The 26,401-nt window shown below is 46.1% G+C and overlaps 1 protein-coding gene across 3 annotated transcripts in view; it reads right to left on the minus strand.

Annotated features, from left to right (window-relative positions):
- KATNB1 (katanin regulatory subunit B1) overlaps positions 1–26,401 on the minus strand; it is a 633,244-nt gene that overhangs the window by 480,526 nt on the left and 126,317 nt on the right. For all 3 annotated transcript variants that reach the window (XM_086945006.1, XM_086945005.1, XM_086945004.1), the window contains exons 6-9: positions 24,858–24,975; positions 22,464–22,564; positions 4,906–4,947; positions 3,469–3,552 (exon numbers count right to left, since the gene is read on the minus strand). In XM_086945006.1, coding sequence (XP_086801132.1) covers positions 3,469–3,552; positions 4,906–4,947; positions 22,464–22,564; positions 24,858–24,975 — 345 coding nt within the window. The remainder of the gene's footprint in view (positions 1–3,468; positions 3,553–4,905; positions 4,948–22,463; positions 22,565–24,857; positions 24,976–26,401) is intronic.

Genomic DNA, 26,401 nt, shown 5'->3' on the forward strand with positions numbered 1-26,401 from the left:
GTACTATTCGGTCGAGAGGCTTGGTAGATGCTTGGAGGATATATAATCCGGACTGTTTGGAATTCACTTTTTATTCTCCCACACGTAATTCTACATCTATAATTGACTATTTTCTTTAGAACTGACCTGATCCCTAATCTAATTCATGCTGAAATTGGATCCATACTTATTTTAGATCACGCTCCTGTCTGTATTAATTTAGATCTCCCTTCTTAGCCCACCAAACCCCGCAGATAGCGCTTTAATAATTATCTACTCAATGACCCCCATTTTCTTTGGGCGCTTCAAGGATTGTCAGAATTTTTTCTTTTTCTAGTTCAGACATACTCTTTCACACCATTTTAGACGCTTTTAAAGCGACAGCCAGAGGATTTATGATCGACTATGTGGCTGTTAGGAAGAAACAACTTCTCAAGGAATCAGCTTCCTTACTAGCTTCCATTAAGCAACTTCAGCATACCTATTTTTCGTCTAATGATAATGATATTCTTAAGAAATTAGTCCAAGCTAAATTGAATTTTATTAAGAAGTCAATGGAGAAAGCCTCTGGGACGTTACTACAAATTAATTCCAAAATTTATGATGGTCGTAATAGAGCTGGCAAACTGCTAGCAAACTATTTCAAAGTCAAATCTCAAAGATCCAAAATAGTTAAGATCATTGATGATAACGGTGTTAATCACTTCAAAGATGAGGAGATATTAAAATGTTTTAGGGATTTCTATAAGGCCCTATACACTCCTGAATCTTCTCTTTCTGACACTGCTTTGGAGGCATTTTTTTAATCTCTGCCTCCTCGCTCCTCCTCCTGCCTTGATTGCTCATTATTAGACAAAGACCTGTCCCTCTCTGAAATTAAATGAGCCTTAGCTCGATCACCTAAAGATAAGGCTCCCAGCCCCGATGGTTTTACAGCTGAATTCTATTCCTGCTTCTCACAGACTCTTCTCCCCTATATTTTATCTCTTGTTCAGCAATTTATTTCTCATAATGAAGATTGTGGCTCTTTTCTTGAAGTCATGATTTGTTTAATTCTAAAGAAAGATGAAGATCCCTCATCCTGTGACAAATATCGCCCTATTTCTTTAATCAATTTAGATTGCAAAAGTTTTGCTAAGGTATTGGCCGCTTTGTCTCAATCAGCCAATCAAATCAGGTAATTCCTGATTTGATTGGCTCTGAACAGACAGGGTTTGCTAAAGGAAGAACGCAGGCAGATAATTCAAGAACTTTTTAAAATATCATTCATCTTGCATCTAAGAGTTCCTCCCCTGTTGCAGCCATGACCCTCGACGCCGAGGAAGCTTTTGATCGCATTAATTGGCTTTTTATGATGCGTGCACATAAGTGCCATGGTTTTGGTCCCGGTATCTTGTCTCTTATAAGTTTATTATATTCCTCCCCAACCACTTCAGTTTTTGTTAAGGGATTTCAATCTCTTTATTTTACCATCCAACGGGGCACCCATCAGGGCTGTCCTCTTTCACCTTTGCTCTTCAAAGGTAGGAGTAGACCGCCTACTGAGACTCGTATTTACGGACTAAGGATACGGATTTTCGTTTTCAGGCGTTACTTAGGCCAGGGAATTTTCCCCTTGCATCCAGCGCAATACACTGAATCGTCGACTCTGGACTTAATTCACACAGAATTCTGTACTTTCGAGTTATTAGGCCCTGACAAAGTTCTCTTTGTGGGAATAAAACGCGTTGGCTGAACTGTTTGTACAATTAACTTATGGAAAAATCTAAGTTGAAATAAAGATGTTTGATAAAACATAAGTGTCTAGGACTTCATTGCCTGGTGTACCCCCATTGTAGCTGCTATTTTCAGGATCTGGAACACAGAGGCGCCACACAACGACTGGTGTTGGGGTATCAGTGCACAGGCCCATTTACAGAGGAAACTTGTGTGAGGTGCAGAGTCATAAGTCCGCCGTTGAAACCTTTTTAAAATAATACTGTAGCTTTGTTTTTATTTGCTTCAATAAAGCTCTTTAAACTGAAAAACGATTGGACCATGCGACGGGAGCCGATCACAAATTACGATAGAAATGTATCCTCTCAGAGACAGACAACATAAATTGGATCCCCAACCTATAGGGACATCGATATTAAAAATAAATATCCTTGGAAATATATAAGGAGGTTGATCTGGGAGAGAGTGACTTATCTTGTGCCCTATCTTGATGAATATAAAGAAAGACTCATCACATTATACTTGCCCTGAAGAAGTCCTTAGTGACGAAACGCCTTGGCTACGGTCGTTTTTAAGAATATTTTGAATAAAGAGAATTGAAACAAGACCTGCTGAATGGATTTGAAATTTTGTTACAATATTAAGCTTGATGGGCATTGATTGGAGAGCTGGATCATATTGTATTGTTAATAATTGTAGTATATTGTTTCCTAGGAGGCTTAGGGGTATTGAGCCTCAGATCCCTGGCACCCTGAGAACAAGACTAACTATAACCCAATTGCATGATAGGTGCAGTCACTATTGCCCCATACCCTGTCTTTCTTTGTGTTTATAAACTAAAACAAAAGTGTGTCTCCTACAGCCATTTACCATGCATGCAAAGCAACATCTTACCATGGTTGTATAAATCACCAATCTTGCTGCTAATGCTGTAAAATCTCAAAGATTGTGACTGCCTTAGGGAAATCTGTGAGTAAACCCACTGAAGCCTCAAGGCTTTAAGTGTGCCATGAACTGGGAATTTCAGTTTAACAGAGCAAGTGATATAGTGGCACTCTCATTGGATGTGTCTTTAACAAACTAAGTACCAAAAAAAATACCCCTTCATACTTTACGAAAACCTATTCAAATTCAACATTCCATTCTTTTGGGGGACAGAATTCAAATTTCCATATATTTAAAATGGTGATAGTAAACCCTGATACACGCAAAGAGTACTAGAGAGAAACACTTACTTAAGTGGTCACAAACAGACTGCATTTTAAACTATCTTATTGGTTAAAGCATCTGTGGCAAAGACCTTGTCTGCTCAGCAATTTCCTGGGCCTAACAGTAAGATATCTCTGGTCATTAATGCACTTGCTCATCATAAATTATGATAGCAGGTTAATGTGCAAAATACAATTTGTAACATGCAGGGCACAGATTTGTCATGTATGCATATAGCTTTGTGAGTAATTGCTTTTACAGAAGAGATCTTTGTGTTACCTGCAGGTCAAAACGTCTAATTCTTCCATTTTGCTTAATAAGTTCTCAACTGGCAGCAAGGAACCATATCAAAACGGTTCCAATATAGTGCATTAATTTTTGACATTGAGGCATTATGTATTATCATATAAATAAAGAATCTTGAATAAGGGTGTGATCGCCACCAATTTGATTTCTTATAAAGGGAGATTGTGTGCAATGGCTTGAGGGGATTAAAATTGTAAATTCTCATTATTAAAGACTTATACAGGGGTGTAGTAGTCTGAAAGAAGTTGCGTCCCATACCTTCACAGTGTGGTCATCTGCGCATGACGCTAACCATTTTCCATCAGGACTGAATCGGAGACACCGCACTGGTTGTGTGTGCCCCTAACAAAAGCAAAAAAACACAACTATGAAGAATTTCTAAGTTAGAAGGCTGGGGCAAACGAAAATGTGGGATGCACAGCAACTACATTTGATCAACAAACAAGAAACAGAGTATACCATGGGACTTTTACTATAAGATACTCACAAAGGAGGGGAGATATGCTTCTAAATTATCAGGCAAAGGCTTCAGACCGAGGTACACTGAGGAAAAGCTACCCAATAAGACACAAGGAGAAAGTAGCTACAAAACTGAAATATTCTTCTGAATCACTTGGTTAGTTATATAGGGCCGGATTAAGAGTTGCTTGTAATATTCCAACCCATGCGCAAACTCCTGTTTATGCAGGGGTCGGAATTATGAGTTCGAAGGTATTTAACACATCTGTTAATTAACGGATGTACTAAGTAACTCAACAATTATAAAATTTCGGCAGGTTTGGACAGACGCTATTTACCATATCATGCAGAATTTGGCGTGTTAAACACCACAACTCGCATGTTATTGCCCATGAACTCATAATAAGTTTTATTTATCACACCCGATAAATAACGTAACATGAGGTATTGTTATTCATCAGGTGCAATAAATAACACTGTAACCCATAATTAGGCCTCTAGTGGAGCAATCTACATTATACTGTACTCATATACAAAGGAACTGAATACAATAGGAGCAACAGTGAGACAGTGCAAAAAACCTTCAGTGAAGGGGTAAAACAGTCTACGATATTAAACTGGAGCACGTACAGGAGCAAGACTGCATTAGCGTAGGCCACTACAATAGGCTGGTAGCAATTGCCAAAAGATATAGGGCATAAACAGAACAGGAACAATGGCTCATTTTTTAGACTGAGCAACAATGAGAAACAAAGGCTGGGAGTGACTCAGAGCAAAAGAGTGCAGTATCATTACAGAGAATGAAAGAGACTAGGAATAAAACAGTGAAACAGCAAGCGGCTATGTAATATAGTAGGAAACAGCAAGCAGACACTGTACAAACTTGATTGAACAGAACAAAATCAGCAATGCGGACATATCTTTAACATTTAATTCTAGACGTGTAAACCCCTTCACTCCCACTTATGCCTGTCAGAATCCTACCGAGCACCAACTACCAAGAAAGATCACCGCCTATATTAAACTTCAGAGAGAATGTCCATCTTCTACCTCAAACTCTTTCCCAATCAGGGGAGATGTCCTCTCTGACAGCAGCACATCTCAAAATAAACATCACCTTTAGTCTGAAAAGATACTTAAAAAAAAAATAAAAAAAATAAAAAAAAAAGAAGAGCATTTCCTTCTCCAGCAAGGGCCCGAGAACATGATAATTCATTGCATGCTAACAGCACTTACCTTATATCTAAAAATGCAACCTTTTCGCCTGATGTCCCAGATCTGCAATTGATACAGCAATCAAATATAAGAATAGAGCCAATGTAAAGAGCAGAGAGACACAAAACACATACTGCATCACATTGTCTGTGGAAGTGACAAATGTGGGAGAAGAAAACACTAACTTGAATGAATCAGCTTTATGGAGATGATGAAAAAAACTACGCTGAATGTAACATTCTCAATACACGCTATTATTTATTCTTTATCATCTATATATGGCATGCTTTATGAGAAACACAAGGAAGAGGAGTACAAATATTAAAGCCCTTGAGACGAACAGATGTTTTAGGTCAAAATATGAGCATTTGTGTAAGCTGCGAACAAGTCATGAAATCATGAATTAATATTAGTCAAGTCTATAGAAATGAGGGAGATCCAGAGTATTCCACAGATGCATTCCAAGAGCATTTTACCGGTTTATGGATCTCCGCTGGATTGCCTTATGAGTTAGAATAAAACTTAACTTAAGAATTCAGAGTAAAGTTGCTTTTACTTGAGAAACAGAACTGTCAATTTTCTGCCTGGAAATAGTCGGTTAACCCAAAATTGAATCTACAGCACTACATGTGAAGAACAGATGCTTACAGAATAATTAACATAATCTGATCGAGGCATGTGTTGGTGTAGATACACATCATTTGCATAAACTGTATAGCAGTGTCCTCCAAAAGTGGTGGCTAATCAGCTAACGTTGCAGTGGTTTTAAAAGTGTATGTAGAACCTCCTGCCCTACATTGGCTTGTTGGTGTGCAAGAACATCCACACAACAGTACTTCGTGAAAGTGTGTGATGTAGACGATGTAGCTGCTTTTAATATGTCAGCTATGGGGTTGTTGCAGAAGCAAGCCATTGATGCCCCTATTTTGCGAGTAGAATGTGCTCTAGTTGGTGTAGTCACAGTTATTATAGCTTTGATGTAGCATGTTTGAATACATGTAACAATCCATCTAGAAAAGCCTGATTTAGAAATGGGCTTCCCTTTATAAGGGGTGCTAATGCAACAAAGAGTTGTTGAGTTTTGCGAAAGTCTTGGGTTCTGCAATATAAAACATTAATGCCCTTTTGACATCTAGTGTATGAAGAGCTCTTTCAGCCACAGAATCAGTTTGGGGGAAGAAAACAGGTAATTACACCAAGTGATCAAGGTGGAAAGGGGAAAACTACTTTTGGGAGTAATTTTGGGTTGGTATGAAGAACCACCCTGTCCGTGAGTAGTTGGAAAAAGGGCTCTTTTAATGTTGGGTCCTGGAGTTCACCGACATGCCTTAGTGAAGTGATGTTAATTAAGAAGGCAACGTTCCAAGAAAGAATTTGGAGGGAGAAACTGTGCAATGGTTCAGAGGGTGGACCCATAAGGCTTGTGAGAACACGCAGGCACAGGTGCAATGGGGCCTCTGGGTGGTATGTATCTTTTAAGGCCTTCCATGAAGGCTTTAATAACTGCCACTTGGAACAATGATAAGTGATGCCTATTTTGTAGCTAGGCAGCTACTGCTGCAAGATGTAAGCGTATGGAAGTATAATCAAGGCTGGACTGTTGTAAATGCAAAAGGTAATAAATAATGTTTAGTACAGATGCATTGAATGGATCAATATTTTCGTTACAATTGTAAAAAAGTAAACCTTTTCCACTTGACTGCATAAAATCTCTAGTGGTAGGCGTACGTGCTTCCTTAAGAATAGTCATGAATTCTGTTGGCAAATTTAGGTACCAGAGTTCCATTACCTCAGGAGACAAATCGCAAGGGTTTGGCTGTCTGATTTCGCCATGGTTCTGAGTGAGAAGATCTGGGTTGAGGTGAAGCTTCTCAAGCAGTACAACAGAGTTCGAGCAGTATGGTGAACAAAAATTGACAAGCCCATGTGGGAGCTACCAGAATAAGAGCGAGTTGTTTGTCTGAGCTTCCGAACCAAAAACAGAAGATGGGAAGTGAGGGGGTGGGGGAGGGGGAGGGGGGGACGAAAAGCATATTCAAATATCTGGGACCAACTGATCCTTAGTGCACTGCCTCTGTATCAGGGGAGGGGGAACCTGGAGGTGAAGTTTGGGCATTTTGCATTCTGTGGAGTCGCAAAGAGGTCTATTTGTGGAAAACCTAATTTGTGGAAGTATGGGAGAAGGACTTGGGGGTGGAGTTGTATGTGCCTGCAGATGTTCCGCTAGCAGATTGGTTTCGTGAACTATCGCCCAATGGCGAACGGTCTGAAGGAGGCGTGACCGCTCTAGAGAGCGTGTGTGTCTCCCTGTTTTGGTACATAGTGCATGACTATCATGTTGTCCGTAGGGACCAAGAAAACCTTATAAGGTGAGGTAGAAATGCTTTCAACGCTAGGTGAACAGCTTGAAGCTCTTGGTAGATGATATGGAGATTCAGGTGTCGGTGTCCCAGAAACCCAGAACTGCTAGATCTTGTAGGTGAGCACTCTACCCTACGAGGGAGGAAGCTGCTGTTGGCACGATTTGTGGGACAGGGTCAAAAATCGGCTGCCCTTTTAGTACTTTTTGGGTGTTCCACCATTGCAGAGAGTGATGAGTGCAGCTGTCTACCAACACAACATCTTCCAGTGGACATGGTGACTGAGTCCCACTGCTGTGCTAAACATTCTTGTAGAGGATGCATGTTCCATCTTGCATGAGGTACTATGGCATTGCATGATGCCATCATTTCCAGAATACACATGAAAGTTGGACTGTTAAGTACTTGAAATTGTGGCAGCAGTGTTTGAAAATTATGAATTCTGGCTGCATTTGGATAGGCTAAACCTGATTGACTGTTGACCACAGCCCCTGGATATGGCTGAAGCTGTTGAGGCTGAAGATGGGACTTTTGGACGTTCATAGTGAATCACAATTGGTGAAGAAGGTTTATGGTAATCTGAGTGTGTTGGCGACACAGAAGGTGTGTACGTGTTTTGATCAGCCAGTCGTCTAGATACCAGAAGACATGAATGCTTTGTCTGCGTAAATGCGTTGCTACCACTGCTAAGCATTTGGCAAACGCTCTGGCTGCAGTGAAATGAAATGAAATAAGTCTTATAATGCGCTACGAAGCCCAAGGGCATCAAGGCGCCTAAAATAAAAGAAATCAAAAATGATGCAGTAACTAGCACTACGGATACGCCTTTGAGAATAGCCATGTTTTCAGCGTTTTCCGGAAGTTGAGGACCGACGGTTGGGATTTAATTTCTATGAGAAGGTTGTTCCACAGCTTGGGGGCTACTGTTGAGAACGCCCTCCCACCCAATTTACTTTTTCGAACACGAGGCCACCAACAAGCTCTTTGTAGAGGAGCGGAGGACTCTATCCGGTACATAAGGGCGTAGCAGTTTCCTCACGCCGTCAGCCCCTTTGCCAGTAAGCGCCCCATAGGTCAAACAGAGAGTCTTAAAAACAATCCTGGACTCAATAGGAAGCCAGTGCAGGCTTTTCCTGGCGGCCGTGGCGGAGGAGAGTCTTGGGGCATCCAGTACAAATTTAGTCGCCGCATTCTGAACAGTCTGAAGGCGCTGCACCAGTCCTTTATTAGCACCGGCATACAGGGCATTACAGTAATCAAGTCGCGAAGCAACAAGTGCAACAACGACCTGCTTACGAGCCTGAGGGGACAGATGGTATTTGATTTTCCCCAGAATTTTCATGATGCCTCAGCAGGTAGCGACTGTACTGTTTACCTGCTGTGCCATTGAGAGAGCCGGATCTATCATCACTCCCAGATTCTTCGCAGAATCAGTGGGTGTAGGGCAAACTCCCAACGAGGGGGGCCACCATTCGGCCGTCCAGATGTTAGTGTTTCCGCCGAAAACCAAAATCTTGGTCTTCTCCCCATTCAGTTTAAGTGAATTGTAAATCATCCACTTAGAGACCGCCTCCATGAAGTTTCTAAAATTACGAATGGGAGTGTTCACCGAGTGAGAAAGGGACACCAGAATCTGGGTGTCATCGGCATAGGAGACTACCTCCATCCCATACGATCGTACCAGCCTGGCAAGTGGGGCCACATAGATGTTGAACAGGGTCGGACTTAATGCCGACCCTTGTGGAACCCCACATTGCACAGGAGTGGGAGGAGATCGATATTCACCCAGCCTAACCCTCTGCTCCCTCTGATCCAAGAAAGAAGCCAATAAGCTCAGGGCTGCACCCTCTACCTTTATCTCCCTCAGCCGAGGTGTAAGAACTGAGGGAGACAGGGTATCGATGGCGGCTGTCAGGTCTAAAAGGATTAACAGGGAGCTGTGGCCCTGGTCGATCTCAGTGCGGATGTTATCAAGCACTATCGTGAGGGCCGACTCCGTGGTTACTCCGAATGGAAGGACATTAAATTGGTAGTGTTTTCCTGCTATCACACACAGAGGTATTTGCGATGTGATGGGTGAATGGGACGGTGATAGTTCGCATCCTTTAAGTCTAGTGATAACATGAAGTTGCTTTGATGCAGAAGTGGAAGCACCTGTTGAAGTGTGATCATATGGGAGTGCTCTGATAATGTATAGTGATTTAGTCAAGTCAAGTCAAGTCAAAGAATTTATATAGCGCACTACATACCCGGAGGGTTTCAAGGCGCTTAGGAAGGGGAGGAGGATTACTTGTCAAATATCCACGTTTTAAGTTGCTTTCTGAATACTAGGTGGTTCTGGGTAAGGCGAAGGTAAGCGGGGAGTGAGTTCCATGTTTTAGCAGCCAGGTATGAAAAGGATCTGCCTCCCATGGTGGTCTTGTTGATGCGAGGTACAGTGGCGAGGGCTTGGCTGGAAGAACGTAGTTGGCAGGAGGGGGTGTAGAAGGACAGTCGTGAGTTGAGGCATTCTGGACCGATGTCGTAGAGTGATTTGTGTGCGTGGGTAAGCAGTCGGAAAGTGATCCTCTTATTGACGGGTAGCCAGTGGAGGTCTTTAAGGTGACCAGAGATGTGATCGTTGCGTGGGATGTCTAATATGAGTCTGGCTGAGGCGTTTTGGATTCGTTGAAGTTTCTTCTGGAGTTTTGCGGTAGTACCTGCGTAGAGGGTGTTTCCGTAGTCCAGTCGGCTCGTGACCAGAGCGTGGGTGACTGTTTTCCTTGTTTCGGAGGGGATCCAGCGAAATGTTTTTCTGAGCATGCGAAGAATGTTCAAGCAGGAAGAGGATACGGCGCTGACTTGTCTGTTCATTGAGAGTGAAGAATTCAGGATGACGCCTAGGTTCCGTGCGTGGTCTGTCGGGATGGGTGCTTTTCCGAGGGCTTCCGGCCACCAGGAGTCGTCCCATGCAGAGGGGGATGTACCTAAGATGAGGACTTCTGTTTTGTCTGAGTTCAGTTTCAGACGGCTTTGTTTCATCCATTCGGCAACTTCTTTCATTCCTTCGTGTAGGTTGGTTTTGGCGGTGCTGGGGTCATTGGTGAGGGAAAGGATCAGTTGAGTGTCATCCGCGTACGAGATGATGTTGAGGTTGTGTTGGCGTGCGATGGCCGCGAGGGGGCTCATGTATACGTTGAAGAGGGTGGGACTGAGTGAGGATCCTTGTGGTACGCCGCAGATGACTTCAGAGTCCTCGGACTTGAATAGTGGAAGGCGGACTCTCTGGGTTCTTCCGGTGAGGAACGAGGTGATCCATTCAAGTGCTTTTCCTTGGATTCCGATGTTATTGAGGCGTTGTAAAAGGGTGCTGTGGCAGACTGTGTCGAATGCTGCAGAGAGGTCGAGGAGGATGAGGGCGACTGTGTCTCCATTGTCCAGTAGAGTTCGAATGTCGTCTGTTGCTGCGATGAGGGCGGTCTCAGTGCTGTGTTTTGCTCGGAAGCCAGATTGTGAGGGGTCGAGGGATTTGTTGGCTTCGAGGAAGGCGGCGAGCTGGTTGTTGACAGCTTTCTCGATGACTTTGGCCGGGAATGGAAGAAGCGAGATGGGGCGGTAATTTTTGAGTTCGGTGGGGTCCGCTGTGGGTTTTTTCAGAAGGGCGGTGAGTTCAGCGTGTTTCCAGTCTTCCGGGAAGGTGGCGGAGTTGAAGGAGCAGTTGATGACGTCTCGGAGGTGCGGTGCTATGACGGAGTCTGCTTTGTTGAAGATGTGGTGAGGACATGGGTCTGTGGGGGATCCTGAGTGGATGGAATTCATCAGGCGGATGGTGTCCTCAGTGGAGATTGGGTTCCAGTCGTTAAGGGTGTTCACGGGGGGGGGAAGAAGATCAGCAAATGGTAGGGTGAGTTGGTTTCCGGGTTGGTTGTCAAAGCTGTTGTGGATGTCTGCAATCTTGTTGTGGAAAAATGAGGCTAGGGAGTCGCAGAGGGTTTGAGAGGGGGTGATGTCGTTGGAGTTGGCCGAGGTATTGGAAAATTCCTTGACGATGTTGAAAAGTTCCTTGCTGTTGTGAGCGTTGTTGTCAAGTCGATCCTTGAGTGCTGTTTTCTTGGCTTTTCGGATTAGTTGGTGGTGAGTGCGGGTGGCGTTTTTGAAGGCGTCCTTGGTGCTGGTGGTTGGGTCTTTTTTCCAGGCCTTTTCAAGGGAGCGGCAGAGTTTCTTGGACTTCTTGAGATCATCGTTGAACCATGAGGCCTTCTTGCTGCCAGGTTTGTTTTGACGTTTTTTCAGTGGTGCTAAGGTGTCAGCGGTGTTGGATAACCATAGGGTGAGGTTGGCGGCGGCTTCGTTAGCGTTAGAAGAGAGGGCTGGGGTGTTTTGAAGGAGCGATGCGGAGATTTGGTCCGTGGTGATTTTGTTCCAGTTCCTTTGCAGGGTAGGTTGGAGGTGGATGCTGGGTTTTGGTTTGTTGTAGGTGAAGTGAACGCAGCTGTGGTCAGTCCAGAGGAGGTCCGTAGTGTGGCTGAAGGAGACATGGTTGCTGGATGTGAAGATGGGGTCGAGTGTGTGACCTGCGATGTGGGTGGGGGAAGTGACTAGTTGTTTAAGTCAGAGGTTGGCGAGGTTGTCCACGAGGGTGGCGGTGTTGCGGTCGTTGATCTTTTCGAGGTGAAAGTTGAGGTCTCCCAGAAGGATGTAGTCTTTGGAGGGGAGCGCGTGTGGGGTGATGAAGTCCGTGATGTCTTCACTGAATTTTGCGCGGGGTCCTGGTGGTCTGTAGAGGAGGGTGCCTCTGAGTGTGGTTTTGGGGTCGATGTGGATCTGGAAGTGAAGGTGTTCGGAGTTGGCGAGGTTGGCGTCAGAGCTGGTTGATATGCGGATTGATTTCTTATGGACGATAGCGATTCCTCCTCCTGTGTGGCTGGTACGGTCTTTGCGAGTGATCTTATAGTCTTCAGGGATGGCAATGGTGATGTCTGGTGCGGAGGAAGCATTCATCCATGTTTCCGTAAGGAAGGCGATGTCCGGAGAAATGGTGTCTAGTAGATTCCATAGGTCAATGGCGTGCCTGTGGACCGATCGGGTGTTGAGAAGGATGCATTGTAGGTGGTTGGGGTCGGGAATCTGTGGTGTGGTCGTAGCGGAGATGTTGTCGGTGCCGATGAATTTGCAGGAGTAGCAAGAGAAAGGTCCATGGGTGTGTCCAGGAGCGGCTTGGACGCAGTTGGGGGCGCGACCGGGGTTAAGGGCTAGGAGGGTTGCGACATCGTAGGTAATGCGGGGGTGCTGGGAGGGACGGGGGCCAGGGGGTCTGGCGCTGGGCGCGGTCCAGGCGCGGACGGGCGTAGACGGGCTTACCTTTGGCGCACCTTCGGCGCGGGTTGGGCGCGGTCGCTGCGCGTGGGAGTAACTGTCATATATGGATGGTGGAGGGGGAGGGGGAGGGGCGAGGGCGTCTCAGCTGGGAGGCGGGGCGGGCACACGAGGACTAGCACAACAAACAAAATGGAGGCGGAGGGGGGGGGCACAGCGGAGCGCTAGCGGCTAACGCGCTTAAACAAATGTAAACAGCACAGATATAATACACAAAGCGCTACTACAGCAAAGCGCTAAGCCAGCAAACAACACGTGAAAATATAAGGAAATGTGCAATGTTACACAAAGCGCTGCTACAGCAAAGCGCTAAGCCAGCAAACAACACGTGATAATACAAGGCAATGTGCAATGTTACACAAAGCGCTACTACAGCAAAGCGCTAAGCCAGTAAACAACACGTGATAATACAAGGCAATGTTATCAGCAAATCAGCGCTACGATACCAGCAGTCAGCAGGGACACTGGGAGCGACCACTCGGCTCGTGGAAGAGGAGCGAGTCACGGCGCCTGTAGGGAGGTGAGCGCTATTTCAGGACAGTGGGAGGGCGTCTCAGCTGGGAGGCGGGGCGGGCACACGAGGACTAGCACAACAAACAAAATGGAGGCGGAGGGGGGGGGGGCACAGCGGAGCGCTAGCGGCTAATGCGCTTAAACAAATGTAAACAGCACAGATATAATACACAAAGCGCTACTACAGCAAAGCGCTAAGCCAGCAAACAACACGTGAAAATATAAGGAAATGTGCAATGTTACACAAAGAGCTGCTACAGCAAAGCGCTAAGCCAGCAAACAACACGTGATAATACAAGGCAATGTGCAATGTTACACAAAGCGCTACTACAGCAAAGCGCTAAGCCAGTAAACAACACGTGATAATACAAGGCAATGTTATCAGCAAATCAGCGCTACGATACCAGCAGTCAGCAGGGACACTGGGAGCGACCACTCGGCTCGTGGAAGAGGAGCGAGTCACGGCGCCTGTAGGGAGGTGAGCGCTATTTCAGGACAGTGGGAGGGCGTCTCAGCTGGGAGGCGGGGCGGGCACACGAGGACTAGCACAACAAACAAAATGGAGGCGGAGGGGGGGCACAGCGGAGCGCTAGCGGCTAACGCGCTTAAACAAATGTAAACAGCACAGATATAATACACAAAGCGCTACTACAGCAAAGCGCTAAGCCAGCAAACAACACGTGAAAATATAAGGAAATGTGCAATGTTACACAAAGCGCTGCTACAGCAAAGCGCTAAGCCAGCAAACAACACGTGATAATACAAGGCAATGTGCAATGTTACACAAAGCGCTACTACAGCAAAGCGCTAAGCCAGTAAACAACACGTGATAATACAAGGCAATGTTATCAGCAAATCAGCGCTATGATACCAGCAGTCAGCAGGGACACTGGGAGCGACCACTCGGCTCGTGGAAGAGGAGCGAGTCACGGCGCCTGTAGGGAGGTGAGCGCTATTTCAGGACAGTGGGAGGGCGTCTCAGCTGGGAGGCGGGGCGGGCACACGAGGACTAGCACAACAAACAAAATGGAGGCGGAGGGGGGGGCACAGCGGAGCGCTAGCGGCTAACGCGCTTAAACAAATGTAAACAGCACAGATATAATACACAAAGCGCTACTACAGCAAAGCGCTAAGCCAGCAAACAACACGTGAAAATATAAGGAAATGTGCAATGTTACACAAAGCGCTGCTACAGCAAAGCGCTAAGCCAGCAAACAACACGTGATAATACAAGGCAATGTGCAATGTTACACAAAGCGCTACTACAGCAAAGCGCTAAGCCAGTAAACAACACGTGATAATACAAGGCAATGTTATCAGCAAATCAGCGCTACGATACCAGCAGTCAGCAGGGACACTGGGAGCGACCACTCGGCTCGTGGAAGAGGAGCGAGTAGGCCGTAGATCTACGATTAGCCTTAAGGAGACGTCCTTTTTGGGAATAAAAAAGTACAGGGAGAAGACCCTTGATGTTGCAGAGGAACTGGCTCTATAGCTCCTTCGAGTAAGAGAGCTTGCACTTCTTGTTTAAGCAATTGATGATGATCCAGAGAGAGTCTGCAGGTGCGAGGTGGAATATTGGAAGGAGTGTTAATGAGCTCCAGGCAATAACCATACTGGATAATGCCCAACACCCACTGATCTGATGTTATGGACTGCCAGATGGGAAGAAACTGCTGCAAATTAACTCAGACAAGTGCAGAATGATCGGGGAAGGAGAAGTAAGTCACTGTTTGCTACTGGATGGGGCATAACAAGTTGGTGTACCTTTTCCCCCGACTTTTGAAGTTGTTACCTCTGTAGTTGCCTCTGAAAAACCCTCTAGATGGAGAGGTGTGAGATTGCGATCAGTAGGCGGATGCAGAGGCATCTGTAGATGTCGCTTTGGCATCTGCTCTGTAAGAGGCAACCTCAATACCGTTTTTCATTTTTTTTCCAAGGCCTTATCTATTTGTGAGGCGAAGAGACACTCCTTATTGAATGGGATTTTATGTAAAATTTGCTGGACTTCTGGTTTAAATCACGAGATACGTAGCCAGGTATGCCTGCGAAGGAGGACATTTGTATTGATGCCTCTGGCAGCAGTATCCGCAGAGTCCAGTGCACATCTAATGGAAGAGCTGAAAGTTAACTTCCCTTCCTGAACCAGTTCTTGCCCTTTCTTTTTATGTTCTTCTGGGAGACATTGGAGGAGTTCCTCCATCTCATCCCAGTGAGCCCTGTCATATCTAGCTAATAATTCCTGTGTGGTTGCAATTCGCCAATGATTAGCGGATTGCGCAGCAAACTGTTTGCCTGATGCATCAATGAGGTTGGATTCTTTATCAGGAGATGGTGCGTCGGCTGTAGTTTGTGAGTTAGCCCATTTACGGGTATTTGAGACAACTAAAAAGTCTGGTGGGAGCTGGCCTTGAATACAAATTGGGTAGGATGGTGCAGCGTTAGATTTCGGATCTACTCTACGGGTAATAATGCAATCCAGTGCAGGATTCTTAAAGATATCGACTGCATAGCACATTATACCTTTAAGCATTGGATAAGATTGAGACGCCCAATGCATTAAACATAAAATCCTCTTCCATGCATTCTTTATGCAGTGTAATGCCATGGTATGCTGCTGTCCTAGCAATACACTCTTGATATGATGTAGTATCATCAGGAGGTGAGGGTTTGGCAGGGTGTAGGTCTAGATCTGTATCCCCTGGGGTGTGGTGGGGTTTATTTCATAATCATTCCAGGAGTCTGGTGGTGGTGGTAAGTGATCACCCACCCCCGATGTGATGTAATGTAATGTATGTCGGCTTGTAAAGCGCACTAATGCCCTGAGGCGTTGTGGCGCTGTAGACCGCTGGGGAACCCGTCCTGGCTATCCCTGTGAGATAGTCCCTACTGGGTATCTCCAGGGTGAAAACAGGCAGCCCCGGCGAATGTGGGGGGCCGTTGTAGAGATGAGGTAAGCTAATGTCCAGAGTTGTCGAGTGTGATCCCTGGTTAGAGTAGGCACCAAGGCCAGAATTATCGAGTCCGCTGACCCTGGTCCACGACCCTGCCGCGTCGGCAATTGAACCCTGGTCCCAGGCCATTCTCTGCTTCTGGGTCTGCCGCCGCTAACCAGTGAGCCGCACCACTCCACTGGGTCTGTATGTGGAGATCCCAGAGGCATCATATTTAAGGGATTCTGTGGTGAGTGAGGTACAGAAGGTACAGGTGGTGGTGGTAAGTGAGAGATGGAGAAGCAGGAGGAATAGGGTGCAGAGGACTGGTAGCCATGTCCTCCTCATTCTTCATAAGCAGTGGCAAAAGAATGGCTTCTTGAAAAGAAGTTTAAGGCTTGGCAGAAGGTACTGCCGAAGTCTTAGTAATAATGCGTCCAGTATCCGGATGGCTAGGGATCCGTTTATGTTTCGGAGTCTCTTCTGCATGGTTCCCAACTAGGCTCTTGGAGTGTCGCAGGAGCCGATTTTGTTTTTGGTACTGAAGGTTTCGGTGCCAAATTGTTTTTAGTTTTCAGGACCGGAGTGACCGAAGCGGCTACATTTCCGCTCGATGTGGAAACAAATGGCTTCCTAGGTGCATTTGGTCCCAAACCAGAGGGCGGGGCAGCTTTAGCTGAATTTCGGTGCCGACCATAGCCAGATGGCAGTGGCGACACAGAAGCCTCTTGTTCTGTGGAAACCGAGAGTTTTATTGTGGGTTCGTGAGATGTTTGAGTATTCATAGTACCTTGACCCGGCAGCAGATTGTTCAATTCTAATTTGTTGTCCAATTCGGAGTCCGAGACTCCAACCTAAAAGGTCCCTCTTCTTTGGCTACAGAGGGGTCAAGTTCTTCCTTTTCCTGTTTGAAGATATCGGGCGTGTGCTTGATTTCACATCTCTGCATTTCTCAGCGCTGTGCGCGATGGTCCCACAGGGTCTTTTTTGATCTAAATGACAGACGGGCATCACACATTTCTTCTCTGTGCTTGGGGGATAAGCACAGATTGCAGACCTCTTGAAGGTCAGTCCGCGGGTACTTTGATAGGCACTGGTGACAGAATCGAAACTGAGTTCGTTCCATCAGCAGAGTATCATCGATGAAGCCGACTGAAAGTAAAGGTAGCCCAAACAGGTGAGGCCCGAAGGCCAGGATCAGAACATGCCGACCCAACAAATGAGTCTCTTTAGAACTTCTATTCATGAGAAAGAAAAAAAACGTTTGAAGCAATACCAACAGGAGTAAAGTGGATTACACACTGAAAGGATCCCAAAAACGGTCTTAAACCGGAGCACAGTAATACATGTCCGAATCCGACGGCGGAAAGAACAAGCATTTACAATGCAATGGTTTCGCCTTTGCAAAAGTTAGAGCTATTGGCATTGTAAATGACAAAATTTGTATTTATGTGTTGGTTTTGAAAACAGATAAATAAATGGCATTGTCATTTACATTGTCATTAGCTTAATCTCTGCAGTCACTGCAGTCCCTAGCACTCCATAGCACTCCCTAGTCACTCTGCACTCCCTAGCACTTTGCACTCCCTAGTCCTCCCTAGCCACTCTGCACTCCCTAGCCACTCTGCACTCCCTAGCCACTCTGCACTCCCTAGCCACTCTGCACTCCCTAGCCACTCTGCACTCCCTAGCCACTCTGCACTCCCTAGCACTCCTTAGCACTCTGCAGTCACAGTCGTAGACATCGCGCCCATATACAGCGTCTTCTGCATCCCTGAAGAAGAAACATATAGTTATCACAGTACCAATAACTACACAAATTAAGGTGGGTGAATGACATTTAGCGAAAGGACTACGCAGCCATTTGTTGAAAGGAAAGACGGATGCTTCTGCCATGGCGCAGGGACGGACTTTCACACAAAGCTTATATGATTTATGGAAAGGATGGTGGAAATATCTGTACAGGCCAATCGATCCGATTTGTGTTTGAGTCTTGACTGAAATATTACCAAGGAAAGGCACGGACAGCAGCCACTGTCTGCGCACAGAGGCAGCTCACGCGACGGAATGCAGCACAGCCGGCACCGGGAGCCAGGCCAACCCAGGCCACGAGCCAACCAGGGGCTGCCAGGAAGGGTGGGCCGGCGTTTCAACAATAGGGCCCAGGGCGGCACAGCCACCGAGGGAGAGGGGCTGAGAGCTGCAGAGGCCCGGGGGCGAGGGGAGGTCAGCGCGCACTGTCAGTGCCAGCCAAACACACACTGCGCATCACACAAGAGGGTGTAGGGACCCGGGCAGCCTGTGCACACATGCGCAGGGTGCACACACAGGGAACAACCAACCGAATCCTCCCCACCCCTCGGGGTCACCGGGAGTCCCTCAGCGCGCCACGCCAACACAAAACCTCCATTCAGCCTCTCAGGCGGGCTGCAGGAGGCACGGCTCAGTAGCAAGCGTGGCCCACCGACGCGGTGCATCCGACTCGGAGTAACAGAAATGACAACAGGCACTTGCACCGCACACACTACAAGGTGGCGTGGCCCTCAGTCCTCGGGGTATCTACACCATAAGGATGAGAGAGTGAACCTGCCCTGCATGGAGTCAAACCTGCTACCTGTGTAGCCTGTGTGTGAATTGATGAGATACAGAACTGATATTGCCACTTGTAACGCACTGGTTACGCACAACACAGGCATCCCTCCCCTGAGCTAAGATTGCAATGGAAAGAAAGGCCGGCTGAGCGAGTCCGAGAGAAAGGGCAGTTTTATTTTAATACCACGTGCGTGATACACGGGTTTCCAACCTGAAATATGTAAAATTCTGGGTGAAGGAACGGTAACCGATGCAATTAAGGTCACCCGCAGTGCTTAATTTGAGCCGGTAGTGTCCGGTACTCGGCACCAGCACTCAATTGTCAGCACTGGCGCTGTTTGAGATGTACACGACAACCGTGTTTATTAAATCAAAGGAATGGCACTGAAAATGAATAATACCAGCTGCTGACGCCATTATAGCTTTGTATGACCTGACATAGTCCGAATTGTCACACTTGTATGAGTGCAATGGTTAGGTGTTATGTGTTGGTACTGTCATTGGCACCGGTGGCAGGGCCAATGCGTAGTGCAGGCTGCAGTGGCCTTCCAAGAAGGGTCCTGGCACTTCATTTTTTATTACTAATTAAGCACTGCCAGTAAGTAATCAGCTCATTTGTCGACTCCTTGCCTTTGAATCATATAAGTGGCTCTTACAAACAGTGGTTCAGCGCTGAACTGCTAATTGTGGACACGGAAAACCTACTTCTATTCCCGACTTCTCCTCTGCGTTTTACTACATTGTGTGATCCCATACAGAACATTTAATCTTCCTCGGGTTCGGTACTGTAACTGTTTACAGTGGCTAAAAAAAGCCTGCGTCCTTTAAACACCCGTAGTAATCTGCCCCTTTCGGTTTGCAGGCGCTGCCCGACGGAGGATGCAGCCCTACAGCGAGATTTCAAATTGGCACCAAGGACAGACGTGCTCTCAGCTCCGCATGTTTTTTCCTACGCCACATCTGAATGCGAGGGTGAGACAGAGGAGGTCAAATAAACTGCAGAGCTGTCGTGATTGACAGCTCAATGTTAACCCACTTATTCACTCACTTCGGTTTACTCGCTCCCTCACGCGCAAATGTGGGTGAGAATCGTCCGGGTTTAAAAACCACGCCTCAACACACACTCCTCCTGATTCCAGCAATTTAACTCTGTTAAATAAACAAGCATTGGCAAAGCCAATTGGTCGGTGGTGTCGGTCAACTTTTTGGCTTTGCCAATTCTTGTTTTGTTGAGTTATGGTACTTGTAAACATTTCTTTTTGAGAAGTTGCTAGAATATCAGCAATAATAAAAAATAAACATTGGCTAAAATAAAAAAATATTTCACTTGTCTCACAAAGCACACGTTGCCAAAATGTTTCCTGATACCTAAGGGAACTGCTTTGTGCGGCTGTGCTCTTTGTAAAAGAGCAGAATGCAGTCACTCAAAGTGAGATTAGCCAAAGGTGCATGCTCCATGCTGTGATAAAGGCACGGACAGCGGGAGGGGGGTGGGAAAGGCACGGACAGCGGGAGGGGGGGGTAGGAAAGGCACGGACAGCGGGAGGGGGGCGGGCAGGCACACGGACAGCGGGAGGGGGAGGGAACTTTAAGCACTGCCAGTAAGTAATCAGCGCATTTGTCGACTACTCCCTGCCTTTGAATCATATAAGTGGCTCTTACAAACAGTGGTTCAGCGCTGAACTGCTAATTGTGGACACGGAAAACCTACTTCTATTCCCGACTTCTCCTCTGCGTTTTACTACATTGTGTGATCCCATACAGAACATTTAATCTCCCTCGGCTTCGGTACTGTAACTGTTTACAGTGGCTAAAAAAAGCCCGCGTCCTTTAAACACCCGTAGTAATCTGCCCCTTTCGGTTTGCAGCCACTGCCCGACCGAGGATGCAACCCTACAGCGAGATTTCAAATTAGCACCAAGGACAGACGTGCTCTCAGCGCTACATGTTTATTCCTACGCCATATCTGAATGCGAGGGTGAGACAGAGGGGGTCAAATAAACTGCAGAGCTGTTGTGATTGACAGCTCAATGTTAACCCACTTATTCACTCACTTCGGTTTACTCGCTCCCTCACGCGGAAATGTGGGTGAGAATCGTCCGGGTTTAAAAACCACGCCTCAACACACACTCCTCCTGATTCCAGCTATTTAACTCTGTTAAATAAACAAGCATTGGCAAAGCCAATTGGTCGGTGGTGGCGGCCAACTTTTTGGCTTTGCCAATTCTTGTTTTGTTGAGTTATGGTACTTGTAAACATTTCTTTTTGAGAAGTTGCTAGAATATCACCAATAATAAAAAATAAACATTGGCTAAAAGAAAAAAATATTTCACTTGTCTCACAAAAAAATGTTTCCTGATACCTAAGGGAACTGCTTTGTGTGGCTGTGCGCTTTGAAAAAGAGCAGAATGCAGTCACTCAAAGTGAGATTAGCCAAAGGTGCATGCTCCATGCTGTGATAAAGGCACGGACAGCGGGAGGGGGGCCGGAAAGGCACGGACAGCGGGAGGGGGGCCGGAAAGGCACGGACAGCGGGAGGGGGGGGTGGGAAAGGCACAGACAGCGGGAGGGGGGGGTGGGAAAGGCACAGACAGCGGGAGGGGGGCGGGCAGGCACACGGACAGCGGGAGGGGGGAGGGAACGGCAAGAAAGGCACTCACCTGGACTTCCTCCGGCGGCGGGCGGCCGCAGAATGACTAAATGAAACCTCGACGTCGGAAAAAATAAACCCCGCCCACCGCCGCACTGATGTGACAAAAGGGGCCGGATGAGAAAAATTCTCAGAAACGCCCACGAGTTGCCTCGCAGAATGACAGACGCCTCGGTTTCCCAATGGCTAGCCTCCATTTATGGAGCTAGCCAATGGGAAACCGAGGCGGGACAAACAGCCATACTGCAAAACAAAAGATTTCGCCTGCGCGAACCGCTGCTTGCGCAGCTTTTCGCCAGGCGAAACCTAAAAATAAATGGAGCAGATGCCCATGCGCACTATTACCAAGTGGAGGAGCTACCTTACCTTGTGACTCAAAAGACTTCTTCGAAGAAAAACAACTTGCACACATCCAGACCCAACACTAGATGTCAGGAGTATGCAAAGGATGTGAGTCTACAGCCACACATCCCTCGAACATATATTTTGTACATACTCAATGTTTGTTCCAATCATGCAATATTTGTATATAGGAAATGCATTTCAACATCTAAAAAAAATTAGCATGAGCCAGAATAATTGAGGCAGCAGATTTTGGGGAATACTTCAAGATGGTATCATCCAACAGGGCCATTAGAATTCTCCTGGTTCAAGAATAAAAGAATCAAGCCAGAGGGTCTAAAGGTAAAAACAAAAACACCTGCCCATCCACTTCAACTGCCAAAACATTCTGAGAACTCCTTGTTAAAGAAAAACAAAGATGAAAAATTAATAGAGAGTTAATGCCTCCCTTGGCGTTCTCAATCCTCCAGCTCTACTCTTCTGTAAGAACACCAATATGTAAAAGGGTTTAACAACAAACACAAGCTCCTCAACCTATCTTTAGTACGGTGTGTTCCGAAGGCTGTCACTTAGAAAAATTTAACTGAAATCCCCTCACTGGGATATTTGTCCACCCGCAGTACAGCTACAAAATCAAAAAAAGGTACATACAGTACTTGAGACCTATCTACTGCTTATTTTAAGTAAGTGTTGCACAAAGACAAAAAGAGGAATAGGGGCTCTCTTGGAAATTGGAGAACTTTTTCCTTCACCTGTTGCACCTTAACACAGACTGGTGCGCATGCCAAAACAAACCATCACACGTACTGATATACACCTCAGCAAGGAACTCACCTTAATACCGGAGTCCACTGAACCAGAAGCTACAACTTCCGTAAAGGGATGAAAATCCAGGCTACAGATATTGGCTCGGTGCCCTGGTAACGGTCGAACAGCTGATGAAAGAAAAAGACAATGAGATCGTCAACTTTCTTTATACCAGGAGCAATAGTTTCTCACTCATTCTGGTCAGCATTCAAAGGGGGGGGTGGACGTATACAGGAGATTGAGCCAAGAGAATCCAATCAAAGAGTGAGCATGTGAATATGTGCACACATGAGGGTGCTTACAGAAGATAGGAAGAAAACGAAAGAAATAACAAATCTATGGCATTTTAGGTATAAATGGTACACGGTGCCAGTAATGGGTCAAAATGGGTCAAAGACGAACACAGAATTTGGCAAGAGGCAAAACCAGAGAACAAATCTTTGAACAGTGTCCTTGGACATAAGCAGGAAATAAAAAAATAAACTCTACAGCAAAAAGGGTACGAAGACGGTAGAAAAAAGGAAGAGCATGAAAGCTGAGAGCGCAACAGCAGGTAAATTTCCCCTCAGAGTAGGATGGGTTGGTACAGCACATACTATGGGCAGTAAATGAAAGTAATGTATACACGGTCTGCCAATGGTCATAAAAAGCAAATCAGTTGGGGCACTGGAGAGACAGTAAACATTCCATGCCTAAAAATATGGTAGTCATTCTGCTGAGTTTAAGTAATAAAATATAGCCATGCTTCAAAATTTGGATAAAATGACTTCCATTATCTCGTATTTCGGATTTTTGTTTTTTTTCTTTGAAAGCATATGCCACAAAAAAAGGAAACATGCTGCCATCTCAAGTTGTCAGCCATATGCTTGAATTAATATTTTGATATTAAAAAAAAAAATCACTGCATATCATAACAGAACAGCACAGGCCATTTCTAGCAGGCGGGTGTACTTAGAACAGGAAAACAGAATTCCTGTTGTCCCAAAGAAAATACACTATTGGTTTAGGGTTACTGTAAACTAAAGACATAGTTAAAACACACTGGGATGTCTAAAGGAACTATAAAAAGTTAAGGAATGGAGAGAAAAGAAACACTAACAAGTTAAAGTGCTGGCTCAGCAGCACTGGCAATGAAGTGTAACTTATTTTTAGGTGGATGTGCACATGACCATACGACATGTCATCATTCACACTGCAAGACAACAAACGGCTGAAGTAGGGTGGCATACTGCCCCATGCTTTAGGTTGTGGTGGAAGGAGACACAAATTCAATAACAGGTGAAGAGGCCAACCGATGAAGAGAGCTGACACAAAGCCCCTTTAGATACGTATATGTTGCTGTACTTTTTCTTTATTACTTGTTTTAATTCATTAGGCAGTGAAGCAAAAGAACACACAGTGGGGCTCCAGAAGAAGGCAGCTAACTCGAGACACAATCAATCAATCATAACATTTGTATAGCGCGCTACTCACCCGGAGGGGTCTCAAGGCGCTGGGGGAGAGGGGTCCGTTACTGCTCGAAAAGCCAGGTCTTGAGTTGCTTCCTGAAGGAGAGATGGTCCTGGGTTAGCCGGAGGTGGATGGGGAGGGAGTTCCATGTCTTGGCTGCCAGGTAGGAGAAGGATCTTCCTCCGGTGGTGGCTCTGCGGATGAGTGGAACGGCGGCGAGGGCGAGGCTGGTTGATCGTAGCTGGCGGGTGGGAGTGTAGAAGGTCAGGCGGTTGTTGAGGTAAATGGGGCCCATGTCGTGGAGAGCCTTGTGTGCGTGGGTGAGGAGTCTGAACGTGATACTCTTGCTGACGGGGAGCCAGTGCAGGTCTGTCAGGTGGCCGGAGATGTGGCTGTGTCGGGGGATGTCCAAGACGAGTTGTGCGGAGGCGTTCTGGATGCGTTGAAGTCTTTTCTGAAGTTTGGTTGTGGTTCCGGCGTAGAGGGTGTTTCCGTAGTCCAGTCGGCTGGTGACGAGTGCCTGGGTGACCGTCTTCCTGGTTTCGGTGGGGATCCACCGGAAGATCTTTCGGAGCATGCGCAGGGTGTTGAAGAACGATGAGACGGCGTTGACTTGTCTGGTCATCGAGAGGGAGGAGTCCAGGATGAAGCCCAGGTTACGTGCGTGGTCCGACACAATAACAGACCATGAGGTAGAAGATGAAGGAAGATGTGAAACCTTCTGCAGGAATCAAAAAGGAAAACTGGAGCGGCATGGGATAAAGACAAGTAAACATCAGGGGAGTGGGGACATAGGACTGAACACACTGAGGGGCAAGGAATAAAGTCAGCAAATGTTTCATGAAGCAGATATCAAAGTCACAAAACCCATTGTGAGAGAGCAGGACAAATGGAGAGACATCATGAAGGAGTAATCCGAGCAGACAGTGAGTGCATGAAAAAAGAAAGAACAGTGGAAAAGGTAGCACTTGCATTTGGCAGCTTTTAAATCCCACAAACGAAGAGAGCCAGACTGTGACCCTGCAGCGAGCCACTCTTCTGAAACGTTGAAACGTAGAGCCTCTACTGGTGTGGTGTGGCCCGTCAGACTCTGAAAAGAAGCAATGACGTTAAGTTTGTTAAAAATGTAACTATCCTTTTCAAGGCAAGCTTCAAACAAAGACTGAAGGAAGAACAAATCAAGAATCAAGATTAGAGTGATATGGAAACTGCAAACTGATTTCTTTCATAAGATTGTATAGCAAAGGACAACGGGATTTTTGGCACCAACAATTTAAGTAGCATATTTGGGAACCAGAGACCATCTGTAACCAAACACAAAGAGAGAAGCATATATGCCATGCCACAGCAACTAATATTGAAGATCCGTAGGGAGTAATGACGTTTCACTGATTTTTATTAAGTTTCCTGCAGCATTAAAAGTAAACATTACTACTCTCAAGACAACTTTCTTTTGTCAACTAGTATCCATAACTATATCTAAACACCCTCCATTCCTTCTATCCTTCAATTGCCAACTCCCATCACTCCAATCTCTTGATCACCTCAACTCCCTCCAGGCCCCCTACTATGGAAAGATAACACATTTCAGTGCCACGCCCGATTGCCACTCCATCATAATAGCACCCAACATCATCTGACTCAATAATTCTGAGGTTGTCCATTCCCTAAACCTGAAGTCAGCTGCTCTAGCTATGATTTAGAACATTAAACCACTGCAATTGTATTAGTTAAGTTAGCTCTTGGAGGTCGCGCACCAGCACTTCTAGGCACCAATTCCACATATTTCTAAAGAGTTTCTCCCTCCATAGAGCTACATGTGCTAGTTTCTTCATGTCAAGGAGCCACAATATCTTTCCCCACCAATTTTTCTCTGGAAACCGCCTTGAGTTCCAGGAGCTTCAGGATCATTTATATTTGAGGCGTATGAAGGGACAGCAGGAAAAGCGCCCAGTTCAAAGAGCCATTACAACTGGTACCATGGTCCTCAGAAAGAGGCAGAGGATTCCTTAGCCTCAGGCTTGGAATGCTTGCTGAAAGTTAACTGTCCTCCATCCATGTTTAGGTTAGGATGCCTCCTTGAATGGCAAAAGACCAGCATCCCATTTCATCCTACCCAGAGTATCAAAGGAATACAGCTAATTATAAACAGGGGTTTCAATTTTTGAGAGACTAGGGAATCCCAAGTCTTGTGAAGAGGACAACAGTTCCTTGTCACTTGTTTTGCTGTGTGTAGCAACAGGTATACAACCCAGTGTCAAGATGCAGGAAGTATGTGATATCTAAAGGTCACCCTAATAGTATCACCTCTGGACATTGTACCAGAGCGGCACCTGTTGACTCCTGCACCAATCACAAAAACCTAATCCCAAAATGCCAGGCTTGAGACATATTCTGAGAATAGGTTTGATGATTCCAGTTCTCCCATATTCCCACAAGCAGATGCGGGTTCTTAAGCAACCTATGGCGTAGCTGCTCTCTGAAGTACAGAGCCATCCGTAAAGTATTTTGTAGAG

This window comes from Lissotriton vulgaris, chromosome 12 (genome assembly GCF_964263255.1).
Source record: "Lissotriton vulgaris chromosome 12, aLisVul1.2, whole genome shotgun sequence".
Lineage (NCBI taxonomy): Eukaryota > Metazoa > Chordata > Amphibia > Caudata > Salamandridae > Lissotriton > Lissotriton vulgaris.